Source organism: Galleria mellonella, unplaced genomic scaffold, assembly GCF_026898425.1.
Source record: "Galleria mellonella isolate WM207_F2 unplaced genomic scaffold, CSIRO_AGI_GalMel_v1 utg38, whole genome shotgun sequence".
Classification (NCBI taxonomy): domain Eukaryota; kingdom Metazoa; phylum Arthropoda; class Insecta; order Lepidoptera; family Pyralidae; genus Galleria; species Galleria mellonella.
The window spans coordinates 2499120-2518395 of NW_026442090.1; the positions used below are offsets into that span (position 1 = coordinate 2499120).

General features: G+C 32.9%; 2 protein-coding genes across 3 annotated transcripts; one reads left to right on the top strand and one right to left on the bottom strand.

Moving 5' to 3' along the window:
* The first annotated feature begins 1315 nt into the window (after positions 1 to 1315).
* Positions 1316 to 3380, top strand: LOC113522638 (proteasome subunit beta type-6). The gene is made up of 4 exons (XM_026908394.3): positions 1316 to 1450; positions 1616 to 1888; positions 2656 to 2790; positions 3056 to 3380. The coding sequence occupies exons 2-4, from the start codon at positions 1624 to 1626 to the stop codon at positions 3331 to 3333; spliced, it is 678 nt and encodes a 225-aa protein (XP_026764195.1). The 5' UTR covers positions 1316 to 1450; positions 1616 to 1623; the 3' UTR covers positions 3334 to 3380.
* A 439-nt stretch (positions 3381 to 3819) lies between these two features.
* LOC113522526 (PHD finger protein 20) lies at positions 3820 to 19038 on the bottom strand. 2 transcript variants are annotated; one of them, XM_026908232.3, is made up of 19 exons: positions 18800 to 19038; positions 18387 to 18619; positions 17726 to 18103; positions 16595 to 16727; positions 15929 to 16182; positions 15435 to 15839; positions 14544 to 14914; positions 13751 to 14287; positions 13449 to 13543; positions 13192 to 13346; positions 12636 to 12799; positions 11322 to 11475; positions 9729 to 10523; positions 8865 to 9016; positions 8254 to 8465; positions 7338 to 7535; positions 6638 to 6768; positions 5851 to 5994; positions 3820 to 4385 (listed from the first exon to the last, which is right to left on the bottom strand). In XM_026908232.3, exons 2-19 carry the CDS (start codon positions 18616 to 18618, stop codon positions 4261 to 4263), a joined length of 4635 nt encoding a protein of 1544 aa, XP_026764033.2. In that variant the 5' UTR covers position 18619; positions 18800 to 19038; the 3' UTR covers positions 3820 to 4260. The 2 variants fall into 2 exon arrangements, with proteins under 2 accessions (XP_026764033.2, XP_026764035.2); XM_026908234.3 differs by lacking the exon at positions 18387 to 18619 and having other exon boundaries at positions 18800 to 19037.
* Between the last annotated feature and the right edge of the window lie 238 nt (positions 19039 to 19276).

The window sequence follows — 19276 nt, forward strand, 5'->3', positions numbered from 1 at the left end:
TCAAAAACGTCAGCTCATTCAAATCGGATGGTCTTTTAGAACTTTTAAATAAACATCGTTTTTGGGATGACATACAAAATGGCGCGTATCGAATGCTGTTTTTTTTAATGTACCTACGTGTTTGGTGGGACAAGGGGTGCTAATGAGTGGAGGACACCCACGCTACGATGATAGTGCATTTTTGTCACTGTTTCTAAGTTGTTTGCGAATTTACCAATGGTACCATTGTGTGGGTATTACCTTAATAGGTAGATAAATTATGATTACACCTAAATAAAAATAGTATTCTGTATTTTTCAGTGCAAACTTTCATGAAATCCCATACCTTTTCGCTCAACCATTTTTAGAACGCTAATATTTACACTAGAAAATAAATATAATAAGTGATATAACACAGTGCATAGACACCAGATAATCAATAGACGTGAAAATGACTTGTTGTTCAGTCTCCCCCTAGTAGGTACCCATGTCTTATATAAAAAGCGAGTAGTAATTAGCTATTTATTATATTTTCATTTCATCATAAAGGTCATCCATCACACTTGCTGTACTGAAGAAAACCTCATTCCATATTTCTTTTAGAAACCACATTTTGAAACCATTCTGACCTAAACGATCTATATTGGAAAGAAGGGAATTATAGTAAGCAGTCTTATTACTAACAATACTACTATGCCACTTTAAGTAGAGTCAACCTCCACGCCGGATAATGATCCCTATAACAGCAAATAGTTGTAATAACAAATATATCTCATAAAACTGAGGCAGCAAACAAGCATACGGTCCACCTAAACATGTGGTTACTATAGCCAATAAAAGATTACAATACCAGAGCACAGAAACATTATGCCCATATTACCAATCTTAAAGAAACCTCTTTACTCCATTTTTATAGAATTCATCTCTCGGGAAAACTTTGCCAGAGAGCACGATTCATAATTTATTAGTCCGTGGGAAGAAACATCTCCAAAACCGCGCTGTGCAAGCAATACTTGCTATGTAATTCTTTGATATGAAAGTGAACTCTCTATTAGAGGCTAGTAAAAACACACAATAAATTTTTTATCTTCAATATAAGTGATTAACGAGCGACCGTTGGTGCTGCCTCTGTCGTGCTATTTAAGAACTAAAATTACTGTTGTAAATTAATAATTTCTTGCCGTTAAATAGCAAATAGCACTATTTGTTTAAAAATTAATTTTCTGATATGTCTTTATTTCATTTATAAGTTTAACTTTGTTTTAAAGATAATAAATCTAAATCATTAACACCATCGATATCGATCTCATAGCCTTCATAATTGTACATAAAGTAACGGAATACACACTGATGATTTGACATTTTTCTTGTTTGACATTGACAATTTGTTTGTCTTTTTCTAAGTGTAACCGGAATAAAATCGTGATTTGTAACTTTTTTCATAGTTTTAAATTTTATACATCTTTCATCTGTAAGTGTTAAGTAGTCAATATAAATTAATAATATATTCCTTTGAAACCAGATTCAACATACTTAATACTTAAATAACCTTCATCTTAAAGCTCAAATTGTTGTTTCTTTTTTTTTCTTTCTTAGCCCCCAAATTGTTGTTACCTATGATTTGTTATTCTTCCAGTAAATAAAATGGCAACGTCCGTTATCAACACATACGCCGACCCATGCATCCCAGAATGGATGAGTGCACCCCACAGCACTGGTACCTCTATTATGGCGTGCGAGTTCAACGGCGGAGTGGTGATCGGAGCAGACTCTAGAACAACGACGGGCGCGTACATCGCCAACAGAGTCACCGACAAGCTCACTAAAATCACTGACCATATTTACTGTTGTCGATCTGGTTCTGCTGCTGATACACAAGCTATTGCTGATATTGTCACATACCATTTAAGTAAGTACTGTAATTTTTCATACATGAATATTGATTCAAATCTTTGTTTACATTATAACATTTTTTATGCAACTTTCAAAGTCGCACCCTATAAACCACAGGTGTGCACACACTTGCACATCATCAAGCTGAAATTATTATATCAAATACTCAAATCTGCAATCCCTTGAAGATGTGAATAAATAATAAAACCATTTGCTGTGACTTCATAATTCCAGTCTTATGCTTGTTTGCCCTCTCAGTGGTCAATCTTCACTCAAATCTATCTTCTGAGTTAATAGAAATAATCTATCCTTTTAAAGCATACATTTTGAAAGCATAGGTTTTAATTCGCTTGTAAAATGTTCTAAAATAATAAAATTTGACAAGCGATGTTGTACATTACAATAAAAGGAAAACTCTGAAACTAAATTTATCAAATATTGCTTTATTTTTTTCTATATTAAAAAATGTATATATTGTATTTATGTATATATTGGTTTGCCTAATGGTTGACTGGTAGAGAACACTGTCTGGTGTTAAGTCCAATAAATGTACATAAAATTTTACTATGCATTAATGTTTAAATAAATAAATTTGTAGTTATGGGAAAAAAAAAAATAATTTGTACAGAACCCTCGACATATGTCCAACTTGTGCTTGGCAGATTTTTTTAAACCAATCTCTAAGTCAGTGTCACTTACATGGGTAAAATTTGACATAGTGTAATTTTCTTATGTGTCTATAGCTAAAGACAAGTCCTGAACATTTCATATAATTCATTTCAGATTTCCACAAGATGGAATTAGGAGAACCTCCTCTAGTGCAGACAGCTGCATCCATATTCCGTGAGCTCTGCTACAACTACCGTGATTCACTTGTGGCTGGGATTCTGGTAGCTGGATGGGATAAAAAGAAAGGAGGTGATTATTTTTAAAATGCCACTAAGAGTTTATTTGAAATGTTTAAAATAAAGTAAGGAATGGTCATATGGGTGGCAAAATCAGAATAACTTGCTAGTAACAAATATATAAATTTGCCACTAAATAACTATAAAACAAATCAAATTATGGCTTATGTACCAAAATCAAGTAAATAATTTCTGTAAGAATACAAACCATCATACATAACATACAAGAATCTCGGGTCCAGCAGTTGTATAATAATCAATAAATTTACCTGTTTCAGGACAAATCTACTCAGTACCCATTGGGGGTATGGTCCAACGACAAGCTGTATCCATTGGTGGGTCTGGATCTAGCTATGTCTATGGTTATGTTGATGCTAACTTCAAGCCTAACATGAGCAAGGAGGAAGCTGTAAAGTTTGTTACAAATACACTAACATTGGCCATGCTGCGCGATGGATCCTCCGGAGGCGTCGTAAGATTGGGCGTCATTACAGAGGCTGGGGTGGAAAGGTCCGTCATTTTAGGTGATCAACTTCCTAAGTTTTATGAGGGTTAATATATTTTGTATTTTACAGTATGTGTAATAAAAAATCTACAGTTCTACAGTTGTCTTTCATTTAAAACTTAAAAAGGAAAGTGAAAGGTATATTGATATTTAGTAATGTAGCTTCTGAATACAATTTTGGTAAAGACTAGCTGTTGCCCGCGACTTCGTTCGCGTTTCCGTTGTTTTTGTAAAATAAAAGTATATATAACACATTGTCCTTCACGGCTCTGCTCCTTGATCGTAGTGTGATGAAAAGTATATATAACCTGCCCAGGAGTATGAAGAATAATTGTACAAAGTTTCGTTAAAATCCATGGAGAAGTTTTTGTTTCTATAACGAACATACAGACAGACAGACAAAAATTTTACTGATTGCATTTTTGGCATCAGTATCGATCACTAATCACCCCCTGATAGTTATTTTGGAAATATATTTCATGTACAGAATTGATCTCTACAGATTTATTATAAGTATAGAAGATAAACACAGTTTTATATATTTGGTAAATGCATTTATTTTAATAAAATTTATTTCCATATACTATTTACATAAATTTCTAAGATTAAGATCCTATGTAAATTACATAAACGAACTTGCCCACCTTATAACAGATTTCCATTGAGTTTTATTCACCATTCTGTTTCTTATTCACGCAGCTAATTATTTGGAGATCTTGTTCCTTATTATTATTACCAAAGCTTATAAAAACCAACTACACTACAGCAATAAATCGCAAGAAATACATCAGTGAAATATTTTTTTAATAATTCGCAAAATCAGAGTGACCACATAAATAGATCATTAACTTTTTCTTAAAAACGCAGATTTTTTTATAACAAAAGTGTTTATAAGGGGCACAAGCAAAACTAAATTGCTCCAATTAAAGCTGAATTAACTTAAAGACGATTTCAAAATAAATTCGAATCGAAGATCCACTAACTAGCTCCGAGCTCCTCCATGGTATCTAGATCCCTCATCAACATCTGGATGGTTTGCTTCGTGCGCGGGAAGTAGTCTGCGGTTTCGTCATCCTCAAACGATGGGTCTTGTGACTCCAACTCTGTAAAACCCAGATAAGATCTTTTAAGTTCACCAGAGAAAGACTTTGTACAAAAGTCGATTGCTTGGGTACCTCTATCCCATTCGTGTTTCAACCATGAAGCAGTTGTATTTGCATGGCTGTATTTCGGTTTGAAAGGTGGAATATGGCGTGAATTTACTGGGTACAGAGTAATAACACCTGAGTCCTCAGGAATGGCAATGCATGGGGGGTATCATGGGCGAAACAGTATACTCTGTTATGTCTATGGTACCGCTCATGTCTATAGGCGACGGTTACCACTTTCCATCAGGTGGACCGTCAGCTTGTTTGCCATTCTAAGTTGTATAAAAAAAAAAGTTTACACACAAAACATCAAATCCAATTGGACAACTACAGTAGTTATCAAACTGAACAAATTTTTTATATTATTTCAATAAAGCCATAATTAGCAATAATTGAGAATCTAACATGACAATAAAATGATGTGCAACAGTAACGGCAGTAATCGATTCAAGATCCATTTCTAGTTCTGTAGACTGTAACATCAATCATTTTATCTTTCCAATTTAATTTAAATATAAAAATGATTAGAAGACTGTCATCATTGTGTTCTCTTGTATTTGATATTTATATGTTGTATTTAACGTGTGTATGTATGTGTGTATGTGTATGTGTATGTGTATATGTATATATATGTGTATGTGTATGTATGTATATATGTGAATGCATGTGTGTATATATATAATTATTTATAATTTATGTAAATATTTATTTAAATTTCTGTCCATTTCTAGTTCTACTGTAACATTAGGTTGACTGGAAGAAATCTCTTTTAGAGATAAGTTCGCCTTTGCTAACATTGTTATTAACTTATTGTTGTTACTGTATGTTTTTGTGCAATAAAGAATATATATATCAATACTATATTATTCTATTTCAATCTGAAGATACAAAAAGCTCTAAGTCCTCAGGTTAACTAAACTAAGTACACAAGAGACACCATAAATAGCACAATATAATAATTCTACAATGCCCGACGTGGCACTAAGCCACTTATATTTCATACAATAATTTTCATGACATGAATCGTTCAACTTGATATTCTTAGCAAAAAAAAATATTATATCCATTTCCTGTCAGTAAACGTTAATGAATAAAACTTACGTATTTTATTTTAAATTTAGAATAAGATTTTAAAAAACGACATTTAATTATGAAAAATAAGAAAGTAGGGCCATTTGTGATATCCACAAATAGCCATAACAATAATGTAATTTACCATTGCGACAGATAATTATAGCACTGACAGAGAAATTTTCTAATTAATTCTATCCATATAGAAGTCATGATTTATTCTATATTCATAATTGTTTTAAAAATATTTCTATACTTTTTGGTCATATTAATCTAAACAAGTAAAAATTATATTGAATATTAAGGTGTACATATTGTATACCTTTGTGGAAGTATCAAAACAACATACCCGCAACCTGTGCCTCAATGGAGTCGAGCCTCGCGTCAATAAGCGCCTGAGAGCGCTGAATATGCCGCAATAGACGTTCCCGACACGCGCTGTTCTCTATCGCCGGCTCCGGCTGCGGCCCTGTCGCTCTCTGTTGTTCTTGTTCTGCAAATTGATTCACTATTTAGCTAATGGATACCATCTAATCCTACTAATATTATAAATATGAAAGTTCATACGTTTAGTTATTCAATCACGTATTCAACGGCCGAACCGGTTTTAATGAAATTTGATACACGGGTAGATTATGTCTCTACATGGGATGCTTTATATACCAATACATGACATTACGTTTACCGCTAGTAGAGGGAGAAATGTAAGTCACGTGAACAGCAAAACACGCTAGTAGACAAAATCAATATGGTGAAACAATGTTTGCATACCATTCAGTTATTTGAGAATATCTTTTTAAAAAGATATTACAATTATAGATCTTATGGTCACTTTCAAACATCGTAAAATCATGAAATTTACTATAAGCTTTTTACGTGTGAATCATATTAAAATTCACTGTGTATACCCATTATGCATCTCGCATACAAAATTAATCAATATGATTCGCTTAAAGTAACAATTTTAACACCGCAATAACAATTTAATCTCTTAGTCAACCTACACGAAAAAATATCAAGATTTTTCACAAATGTATAGAATAAATTAAATATGAAGCTAGTAAAATTGGTATTTATTTTTTATGAACATAATGATAGCGTTTTTTTAACAATTCTTAAAAATACTAAAAGATTACCTTGAACACTCTTTGTCAATTTGTCCAAATCTGAATTGCTGAGAGGTAAGTCGAGAGACACTCCCCCTGGGCTAGAAAGCAGGCCACTGAGGAGAGTTTGTGGACCTAGCGGGCCTTCTCTTTGACTGAACCTATAAAAAAATTGTTCTTTTTAAAACTTTATTATAACTGACTAGTCATTTAACTGCATTTCAAGGATCACAAGATGAATTCCACTATAAACTCTAAATTCTTCAATGTAATTTTTAAAACTATGCTTTGGCGAACATGTAAAGTTGTCCAAAAAACAACTCTAAAGTTCGTCATGTACAATAAAGGCAATATGGTCATGAAGTATCGAATTGCAGGATCCAAACAAACTATAAAGCATTTAAGTCATGTTTTCAAGCTTTATAATTGTTTATTTAAACTTTAATGCATGGTGACAACCAATGGACAAACAGAGAAATGATTTTTTTATTTATTTTGTTTATTACACGCAATATAAATATTCATTACTTTGTTTAAATAATGAATATTTATTTTTGTTAAAATAATTTGCCCAATGAACATTATAAATTAAAAGAACAATCAGAAATCAATAAACTATTGTAAACAACTAATATATTTAATCTTCAAGACCTCATAGGGAAAGCAGAGTAAAAAGTGCATTAACTTTCTGTCAAAACACATGTGCTAAATTGTATATTAACATAAATACCTGTCATTCTCATCATCAATCCTCATATCAAGGTTCATGTCTCTCATATCATCCTTCAGCGGTAGATTCTCCTTGCCGATGTTGTTGATCATGATATTCAAATCTGAGTAGTCAGAGTTCAATCTATCCTGGCTGAAGTTAATATCACCATTCTCCCAATCTTGGGCCCAGAGGTACAGTTTCGGGTGATTCTTTTTCCTGTAAACAAAGTTTTAGCAATTAAATAGAACATGCATACAGGTATACTGTGTGTAGCAATTTTTTTTTTTTTTAATTCATGACAGAATTCCGTGTCATTTTAGCAGACATGCAGCACACCCTATATATTATCATACCCACTACATATACATATGTCCATATAAAAAGGTAAGGTACAAGTACTAATCAATCGACAAATTTATTTTTGCTATATTTTTGAGACATAAGGAAACAGCAGTATCTGAGATATCATTCTTTCTCATTTGTACTTTAATAAAACATATGTGCCAATAGATTAGAAATATGCAGCACGTTTTGTATGCTTAGCACACTACTCCTGTACCGGTCCAATATAAATGTTATATTATCTGTGTGGTCCCGGCATAGAATGGGCCACCCCTTCCTTTCCCGTAGGTGTCGCAATAGGCAACTAAGAGACCTTAATGGTCGAGGGATGGTCGAGCAGTGTCCTTTTTTTAAACATTACCAAAGCCTAACTGCAGTTGCCAACCCGCGTGCCAAGCATGGTAACTACTGGCAAAGCCCTCCCCAATAATGATTGGGGAGACCCTATATTCAACAGTGGAGAGTTGACAGCTGCTATGATAATAAAATAAAAATTCAAAAAAATTCAAAATTCAAAAATCATTTATTCATGTAGGACATTTTAGCCGCTTATGAACGTCAAATTTTTATAAATATAGTAATGTGCACTCACGTGGCGACGTGGTACTTGAGGCGGCAGGCGTGCAGCGCGTCCCGTATGCGCAGCAGGTTGCCGGCGAGCTCGTGCGAGCGCCGCAGCGAGGCGCTGGGCGGCGCGCCCGGCAGCAGCCCCTCGTACAGGCGGTCCTGGTCGTGCAGGAACCGCTGCGAGCGCCGCCCGCGCCGCGGATTCAGGCAGATGCTGCACGTGTACTTCTCCGGTACCTGACACAAATAATAAATAAAAACATTAAACTAATTTAAAAAGAAATTAAATGTAACAAGAGATTTATTTATAGGAACACCAACAGCATATTGCATTATGGCATATATAACAAACATTAAATACAATAATAATGCACATGAACCTTTTAAAGAAATCAAATCATTTTGATCTCTTAAATTTATAACAGCATGTTGTGACTAGTAAATAAGCTAGTAACTATTAGTTTGTTCTATGTTTTAGGCAGAGTTTGTACTATGGATACTAGACAACTGATAATAATACTTTTTATAATATTGTAAATATTTCATCTCTATTAATACAGCAGGCAGCTGAATAAATTGAAAAAACAAACATATGAACACATGTTCTCTGTTTGACAAATCTCAAAGTGATCTCACCTCAGATTCTTTCTGTATGTTGTGGCAGAGCGCGTGCTGCCAGCAGAGGCACAGCTCGCACTGTACCATGAGGCCGTCCTCCTCGCGGAACCCGCAGTGGCAGTTGATGATCTCCTCGCGTTTCATGTGCACTATCTTGATACGCTCCCCATCTGTCACAGATTATTTTGTTGTATATATTTCTAACTGACCTGCAAACGTTGTTTTGTCACCTACTTGGTTAATTTTTTATTAAATTTACAATTTGCAACATGTCTTTTTTTTATTTTTTAAGTACTTTATTATTACTTTAAAGGAATACTCAAGAAAAACTCATTATTAAACTGCCAGCGTACTCGTGGCCAACCTCATAAGGTGGAAAGCATCATCTATCAATATGAACGAGGTTAAATATTACAAAATATGAAACTTAAAGAGTTTGACTTGCTTTTCCATCAAGTATCAACAATATTGTATAATGGGGTATAAGAAGAAAATTCGTTAAATATTAGAAGTTATAACCATTATCCTTAGTTAACAATAAACTGTAAATATTAGATTACATAGATAAAGTGTCTCCATAGAAATGCTTCGAAAAAAATGAGTCAACTTTTTCCTACAATTCTGCATGATAAATAGTTATGTGTGTTTCCTTTATAATTTCTATATTTATTTAACTTTATAATTTCTGCATCTTTTTAATGCGTAAACATTCATTTTATTTATTAAATAATACATCACAATACATTTTATGAGTAAGTATATACAATACTGATAAAAAAACGAGTAAACTAATTTGCAATTAGCTGACAAAAAGCTGACCCGTTTTTGAGACTCGATGCTCTATCTATATAATCTAAGCTGCAAATATGACTGACTACTCACTCTCTGTGTACGTGTACATATCCGATTCTTTCTGTTCCTCGTTCGACACTGCTAACACAGGCTTCTGATCCGTATGTTTCGAATCCGGTGTCCCTGATCTTGGAAAACTGGACCTTGTCTCCATGTCAGAATTACCACCGAACCATTCGTCATCATCGCTTAAAGGCTTCTTTAATGGTAAAATATGTTTATCCTTCGTAACTCGTTCTAAGGGCTTTGTTACAGTGTGAGTGGATATGGCGGTCTCGAAATCTAACTGCTCTATCGGGGGTATGTATACCAGTGGATCTATAATTTCATTATCTGTCTCCACTTGGTTTTCCGTCTTTGGTTTCTTCAATTCAGGTTCTACTGTTTCAATCCTCCTGACTGGCAATAGAACTCTCGGTCGTTTCACCGGCTTGTTTATTAACGCGTGCCTAAGTTTAGGAGAATCTTGTTTTGATATCTCCACTTCAGCCTTCACAGGAGTAGTTGGACATTCTATGGGCACTTCTATCTTTGGTTCTTTTAATTCTTGTTTCACCTCTTCATAACGCTTTGGTAATCTCGGTATTTTGACTTTAATAGTCTTTAATTCTGGCATTTTAGGCGATTCTATATCAGTGGGCATAGTCCTAGCGTAAGCCAAGTCCAGAACTTTGGGTGTTCTGCCCATCATTTTACGAAGCTCCCGGTGGTAATGCTTGATATGCATTTGCAGAAGTGTATTGTTACGGAAATTCTTTAAGCACCCTTCCGCTGGGCAGCGCAGTAGATTATCTATGACTTGTACCTTCAGTGCTCCAACATATACTGAAATGTGATACAAAAATTAAAACTGTTTGTGTCATATTATTAGATTTCACATATATCTAAGGGTACAATAAAGTTTCAAGCAATTTAACCACACTTAAATAAAATTTAGTCATTGCACAATGCCAACTATAATTGTAACATAGATAAAGGTGTACAAAAGCGATATAACTTGGACAATCCTGTTAATATAATAAATGCGAAAGTTTGCAACAATAGATAGATAGATGTTTGTTGCTCTTTCAAACAAAAACCACTGGTCGTATTTGAATTAAACTTAGTACACGAGAGATAATATTCTTACATAGGATATTTTATGTACTGATTCACTGCGCAAAGCCGCGAGATACAACTAATAATGAAATAACACTGATATCAAAATTAAAAATGTTAAACATTGTATCGATTAAGCTTTATTAATTCATTTAGAAATTACAGGGCATAACAACTTAGTCCTCAGGAATGGCAACACATGAAGGGTATCATGAGCGACATTGTATATTCTGTTATGTCACTTTCATCAAGTGAGCCGTCAGCTTGTTTGCCATTCTAAATCGTATAAAAAATGAAACCTCAAAACGAGTTTCATACTATACTATATCATATATCATACCATAGAATGTCATAACAGTGCAAGACGAAGAGAGGTCGACTTAGCCGCTCGCTTGCACAGTCCTAAATCTACGCTACTTACACTAGGTCCCTAAAAGGTCACACATACATACTACATATACATATAAATTCATATAAACAACATAATCACAAAACCATTTTAAAAACTCACTGAGCACTACTTACCATATCCATCTTCTAAGGCAGGAGAATCAATTATTGGCTTATATTTCGACGTTGTTAACGACTTTAACTTTGATCTTGCTTTTTTCTTTAACTTTAATTTCGGTGGAAACACACCTTCGTTACTGCCTTCTGCACCAGTAGTAGACAACGGATGCTATAGCAAGACGAAATAATTAAAATTGTTACGCAAAAAAAAACGGACTTCAATTGTGACAAAACAAGTTATTTTGATTTAAAAACTAAACTAATGAATCGATTTTGATAAAAAATTCCAAGCTATAAGTATATTCTTTCAGATAAAAAAAATCTCCAAATCGGTTTTTTTTTATACAACATAGAATGGCAAACAAGCTGACGGTCCACCTGATGGAAAGTGGTAACCGTCGCCTATAGACATGAAGTACCATGGACATAACAGAGTATACTGTTTTGCCCATGATGCGTTGCCATTCCTGAGGACTCAGGTGTTATTCCTTTTTAACCAAGTTAATTCACGCCATATCCCACCCTTCAAACCGAAACACAGCTATGCAAACACAACTGCTTCACGGTTGAAACACGAATGGGACAGAGGTACCCAAGCAATCGACTTTTGTACAACTTTCACTGTGGAGGCGAGACACTTTAACGCAAAGCGCCAAATGCCCCCCGAAGGTGACTTCCAGATGACGTTGAAACAATTGCCGGAAACGACAAAAACACAGTCATTACTTTCCCGTTACATATGTATATAGATATTCGTAAACCGATTTGAAAAATCCATAAAACATAAAAAAATACCAATTGAGAACCTCTTTCTCTTTGAAGTCGGTTGTAAAACTGTTCATATAAATACTAAACAAACTATAATATTACACTACATTTGGTCTAAGTAATAATAATAAATTATGGCTTAGACCAAATGTATTGTACAAACATTTATTATACATATTTTACATTGGGCACGTTACAGGTTACAGAAAAATTGAATGGCAACATGAACAGTACCATAGGCGACACAGTATATTCTATTACGCCCATGGTACTTCATGTCTATAAACGACGGTTACAACTTTCCATCAAGTGGGTTGTCAGCTTGTTTAAAATATACACATTAAAAACATTTAATATACAATGGCGGACTTATCCCATAGAGGGATCTCTTACAGTTAACCTTTGAAAAGCCGATTATAAATTTGTATATTACAAGATAAAATTACATATATGTATACACGTATAATAGATATCTATTGTAAACTCTGTATCTAGTTTACAAATAGTTTTAAATAATATTGTCATAATTTAAGATAATTCAAAGTAATTTATTTCACTCACATTTTCATCGCGTCGTATTTTGACGCCAACGCCCATTTTGCGTTTTTTATCTTTAACACTGTGCTTACTGCTTTTAAGGCTCAGTTTTCTTTGCTTCACGAGCGGTGACGTGCTAAACAATGTGCCTGCCGGCAGTGTCGTGACCGGTGTAGTGTCAGTTCCACCTACAAATAAGCCATAAATCAGTGACTTATAAATCCAACTTTAAGTAATGTGACTAGGCGAAAAAAGAAAGAACGACTCCCGATTAGCATTCACTATATATTGGTTTTACGCTTTATTAAAAACAAGTGAAATGTGTAAATGGCAACAAGGTAATTTCTTTCATAGCAGCATAGTTAACCACTGTATCTACTAAGACAATTAATTACAATTTTAAATTTAGATTCAATTTGGCAATGAGTAAATCATAGCCAAATTATAAGTTCGCCGGAAAAATAAAATTATCAAGCAATTTGCTCTCCCGCTCTATTATGTATTTCAATCTATATTTCTATATCTAATATAGTATTTATAAATAATAAAAAGTGTATTAAAAATTATAAAACAGAAGTACCTGGAGTTGTGGTTACCCATCCTATACGGCGAGACAGCTTGAGATGTATTCCAAAGTCCAGCAACACATTCTCATATGAACGTAAATCTTCGCTAGGATTATTTTCCAAATAATTACGCATCTCATTTTTAGTGTGAAACCGACGATTATCAGGACTGCCAATAAATTTAAAAATATTATGAAAAGGAATAAAAAAAACTTTATTTTAAAAGCACGCTAAGAAAAAAAGAAATGCAATTCAACAACACAGCACGTACCTTACTAAAACTACATCCCATTTACCAGCTGAATGTCCATAACTTCTGCGAACCATATGCTTTGTCCAACCTTGCGGTAATCTTTTATCTTCAACCTAAAATTTAAAAAAAAAAATATAATTTTTGTGGTTGACTGATAGAGAATACTACGAGCATTATGTCCGCCTTTTATACCATATTTTTATTAGTTCAATAAAATTATATAAGTAATTTTTTAGAAAATATAAGCAAGTATATTAATACTTGCAACCTGGTTCTCTTTTCTTATATAGTCATATTTTTTTTAAATAAACCTAATCTACCTGTACACTTCGTCTTGGCAGGCCTGGCTTAGTGTTCCCATCCTTAACTTCTGCTTCCAGCTCACTAACTTTTCCAACTGGTTGTCCATTTACCCATTTGCAGCACCACTCCCCTGGCAGCAAGAAACCCATGGGCATATTGTGTTCCGCAAGTTCCTCTGCTCTCATCATCATCTGCTTTTTCATTTCTTCTACTTGCTTCTTCATAGCTTCCAATTCACTCTTAACCTTCTCCACTTGTTTCTTTACCTTTCTCTCCTGTAACAATCTTAATTTTTTACCTTTCTTTATCTTTGCTAACTTCTTTTTTTCTTTAGCATCATCTTTAGCATCATCTTTCTCAATCTTTATTTCTTCCTTTTTTTCAATTTTTATTAGTACGTCTTTAATCTCCGGTTTTGGGGAATTTACTTTTTCAACTTTATATAAATCATCCTCTATTTTGGTAATAACCTCTTTTATCTTGTCTATGACTTCTTCATGTTTCTCTCCATCTTGTTTATCAAACTTTTCCAGCTTGAGTTCTTCTTCTGATGTCTAGATTTTATAAAAATCAAACAACAACTTTTATTACAACAGAAATTCTATAACTAATATAATTAATAGACATCAGGCAAACTACATCTGCATAGATATAAACAATAAAATTATAAATACATACTAGAAAATTTTTTAATTATCTAGATAATAGAATTCAAAAATACCTTACTATAGATATAAAAGAAACAAAGCTATTATATTCATAATTTTCCAATATATAAATGACAAATATTTATAATATATATTAACTTACACGATCATCCTCTATTTTACTACTCTGCACGTCAGAACTATCTGAAATATCTATTGTCCCTGGTACCTTATTTAAATTCTCCATAGACTGACTTATTTTCTCATTTATATCTTCTTCTTCATTCATATCCTCTTCTGGTTTATCTGATTCTTCTAGTTTATCTGATTCTTCTGGTTTATCTGATTCTTCTATTTTATGAGTGTAGTCATTTGACCTTTGAACAGGTTGTTCTTGTTCATGGCTAAGTTCTGAAGGTGTTGGTTCTTCTGAAGATTTATTTTCTCTTTTTAATTTAGTTTCTTGCGATGGTTCTTCTTTTACTTCATTGTCTGATTCATTTTTAACAGTACCTATTATTGATGCTACTGCCTCTGTTTACAGTGAAAATTATCGAAAATATGCATTAATATACATATATATTATTATAAAAAAATAAATGAAATTTATACTAAATATCGCTCCACGAGTAACGCCAAAATATTAAATTTAAATACCAAATGTAATTTTTTCGAGGCCAACAGGATTGGCTATTAACACAGTTTGCATTGCTGTTTGTTTTTATTTTTGGTATATGTATGATACCAGTAAAATATTATATTTATAGAATATTAAAATTGTAAATATTTTCTTATTATTTCAGCCATCAACTGTCCACTGCTAAACAAAAGCCTTCCCCATTAGAGGGGGGGTATTGCCAGTAGTTGCCATGCTTGGCAGGAAAGTTGGGCACCACAGTTAGGTTTTCGGAGATGTTTAAGAGGAATGCTGTTATCCATCTCTCGGTCTTCCTTAGTCACCTCTTACGACCCCACAGAAAAGTAAGGGGTGGCCCATTCTATGGCGGGGCACACACGGCGAATTGTGATAATAATAATAAATTATTGCACTTACCAGGAACTTCCTTTTTCACTTTAACAGGATCAATTGGATGCTTCTCAGCCAATTTCTTTTTAACAATCTTTGGTTTTCTCACCACTGCAACCTTGGGTTTATCCGATGCCCGTTTTTTTGACCGCTTTTGTCCAATGTTGAATATTTCTTTAATATTCAACTTTCTCTTCATTTCACGACGTTCACTTTTAGAACCTAAATAATCACGGTTAGGGTCAAATAGATGTGTGTGGTAAGGAAGTGCCATGGCACTACTAGGGCCCCCTTGCTGTATTGGTGAGGGAACTGAATTTGCTGTCAAAGATGTCGTGTCAACAGTTAAGTTATCAGTGACTTTGGATTTGTACATCCTGGCGGTACTGCATTTCCACAGGAACCCATCATCAAATATTATCTCATAATTTCCTGTTAATAAAAAAAGAAAATGATTACTATATTTCTTATATGGCAGTAAAACCTTTATAACAATAAAATATTAAATAAACAAACCTTACCATTTCCCAAGTCTTTATTGACAGTAGCCATAAATCTCCGATTATCCCTCCATCGAGCTAAACATCTTTCACCTACTACAAATGTGAGTTTAGGTTTCTCTTCTGTTTTAGGCTCCTCTTTAACCATTATGGGATTAGCAACTGGTGTTGATACACTTTGTACTTCTTTTGCAGGCTCAGGAGAATTTACCACATTATTACCACTACCTAAGGGTCTTAATCTTGGACTGCTGAGACTAATCCACTCATCATGCCTGAAATTAAATTACACAATAACACTCTATTTTTATCATAGGAATAATAAATTCCATCAACTACTGCCCCATTATTAAAAACCAAAAATAACCGAAATGTAAATATTATCATGAGCAGCAATTATGATAAACTGCATATATGAGCCAATACATAGGTTTTATTATATATATGTGCAGAAAACAAAATAGTAATATTTTCATACTTATAATTTAAATTTGTCTCAATATATAAATTGGCTCGTCATGACGTTCATTCATGGTAATCTTCAATTTTAATGAAATTTTATTGTTATATATTAGATCCAACTTGAAGAATAGGATACTTTTTATTCAAATAGCAAAAAGTAACCCAGTAGGTGCTAGAAAGAGATGTTTTCTGGGACAGCTAGTAATTATACACAACAAAACTAACTTTTTCAAGTCTTCATAATGTACAAGCACCTCCATTTCATCATAGTCGACTTCAGCAATCTGTGCTTCATACCAAAATTCACCAAAATCCTTTGCCTCCACTCTAGAGCCTACTGAGAGAGGTGTACTGTTACCTATAAATAAATAATGCACTTTAAGTAAAAAAAATTATAACATTAAATATAATAAAATTAATACTATATTGATACAATGAGATTACTATGATCTTTTATATGTCTTCTATCTCACACTGTAATAATGAAAGGCAACAATAAGTGATAGAGATGTAAAACAACAGTAAAATCTCCTTGACCTAAATACATGATGGTGACAGTGAGATAAAGAAATGAGGCATTTTCAATATTAAATACAACGGCATCAAAATAATATGATCCAATTATAATTTTCATCTGATTATATTATAAATCCTAAGGTTTTTAAAGTAACATTTACATATTTATGTTGATGTTGATTCCAGACGTAATATTAAAATGAAATAAAAAATATATCAACACAATTAAAAATTCAGGATTTTCTATGATAAACTAAAATAAAAAATTACTATTAGATTTCTGAACCTCACAATTCTATTAAATAGTTATTATATTCATAATAAGCAATAATGCCCAAACTTCCCGTTTTCTAATTATTTATATTTCTAATTATAAAATACAAAAAAACATGTCAAGACCATCTTCTTTTTATCTTGTATTAATGTCATCAAAGACAATAATGTGATCCCAGGAGATCTCTTTTTAGCAATTTAATTTAGAACACTTATTATTAAGTTTTCTTTTTTACATCTTATAACCTGACAGCAAATTTAATAAAAAATAGAAATTACTACTATTATATGAGAAACAATATGGTCTAATGTGACAACTGTTACTCATATACATAAACAAAACCAAAAACATAGAATACACTGCAACACCCATAGTACCCCTTATATATTGTTATTCTTAAGAACTAACATGTTACGCCTCTGAACACTTCAATTTTACTGCCATATCTCATTTTTCAAATCAAAACATAGCTTTGCAAATATAACAGCAGAAATATGTAAATAGCATATCCGAATAGGCCCCACATTACTCTCTATCATTTTTATTACTTCATAATGTGTACTCACCTTTGTCACCAGAACACAAACTCTGTTTAGCTTCTGGTTTCATAATTCTTTTAGCGATTAATGCTTCAGACTCATTGAGTATTGCATCCATCATACTGGAAGCCACAGACATTCTCTCCTCTAGAGATTGATTATATTTATCTAATTCTACATTTTGATTTTCAATCTTTTTTTCTTCCTCTGGCTGTTTCTCCTTCTCTTGTATTTCCTTCTCTTGTTCCTGAATATACTTTTTTATAGCATCCAAATTCTCTCCTTCTGACTCTTTACTACTATTCTGAGAATCATTCTCACTTTCTTCTTTAACAACATTGTTAATATCCATGTTCAATGTATTCTTGTCTGGTAACGACCAAGGAAATATTGAGGGTATTGCATCTACAAGCAAAATTATTAATTGTATCATTGATTGTAAAGTAAAAAAAACCATGCATTAACTATACTCCATAAGCTCAATCTACTAGCAAAAATTATCAAAAGCAATGTCATTCTGATTACAAATATCAAATACAAAGTAAATATAAATAAAAAAAAAATAAAAACATCAGTGAATCCAGTGAACAAAAACAACTACTATAAAATACTACACATAATGCAAAGTAAATTGAGCATTCAAAATACACCAATGTACTCAAGCTACTAGCAACATTCTAAGAAATACCTGACTTCAAAACATATTTTGAGTCCTTATATATTCGAAAATCGCATTTACGAAAATGCCGAGAGCACACGTAACTTGCCAAATCAGTGTTAGTTAATTTATATTGTGTAACTTCTATCCAAATGTCACGTAATGTTACGTCTTTAGGATATCTGTGGTATGTAACACCGAAATCTTCCTTTCTTGTAGAACAAGAGTTACAGTTCTCAATACAACATTTTTTTACAGCCATCCTAATGTTAGAATAGTGTGTTAACTAGTGTATACACATGTTTATAATGATGAATTTCGAAATGCTTCAAAGTATAGCTACCCACTGATAAAAATGATATTTAGTAATATACATTGTTACTAACTAATATTGTTAGTCGCAATTTTAAGAACTAGAAATCTGTTTTGATAAGAAAACAAACCTGTTTGTTAAACGTTGATCTATACCAAATCACAAAAATTCATGGCGGAATACAAGTCTCAGACTACAGATATATAATCTATATTACTATAACAATATTATTTATATAAGTCTTTATAATTTAAGTTGGAAACTCCTTCAGGTTTCGTCTACAAGAGTAAATGGTATAAAAAAAACGTAAATGATAACTATTATTATGATTAGACCATATTTATGCTAATAAATACTGAAGTCACTAAATGACGTAGTGTACTGACTGATACGTACTGACAAAGATTGATTAGACCATAGATTTTTTATTTTATACCATTAAGAACCTTTAGCTACGGCCTATGGCTATATGGCTAAGAACAAAGAATTACACAGAAAGAATGATAAAATAAAAACTGTAGATCATATAGTTACCTCCTTTCTTTTTATGGAAATGTAATTAGTAAAAAGAGGACGAAAGATATACGCTCCATCAGATGAGTCGTCA

Coding starts and splice junctions, on each gene's coding strand:
- LOC113522638 (XM_026908394.3), top strand. CDS start 1,624: ATGGCAACGTCCGTTATCAACACATACGCCGACCCATGCATCCCAGAA. Junction 1,889..2,655: donor TATTGTCACATACCATTTAA/GTAAGTACTGTA, acceptor AATTCATTTCAG/ATTTCCACAAGATGGAATTA. Junction 2,791..3,055: donor ATGGGATAAAAAGAAAGGAG/GTGATTATTTTT, acceptor TACCTGTTTCAG/GACAAATCTACTCAGTACCC.
- LOC113522526 (XM_026908232.3), bottom strand. CDS start 18,618: ATGGCTGTAAAAAAATGTTGTATTGAGAACTGTAACTCTTGTTCTACA. Junction 16,728..17,725: donor TTTGTGTTCTGGTGACAAAG/GTGAGTACACAT, acceptor ATTTATTTATAG/GTAACAGTACACCTCTCTCA. Junction 8,466..8,864: donor ACATACAGAAAGAATCTGAG/GTGAGATCACTT, acceptor TATTTGTGTCAG/GTACCGGAGAAGTACACGTG.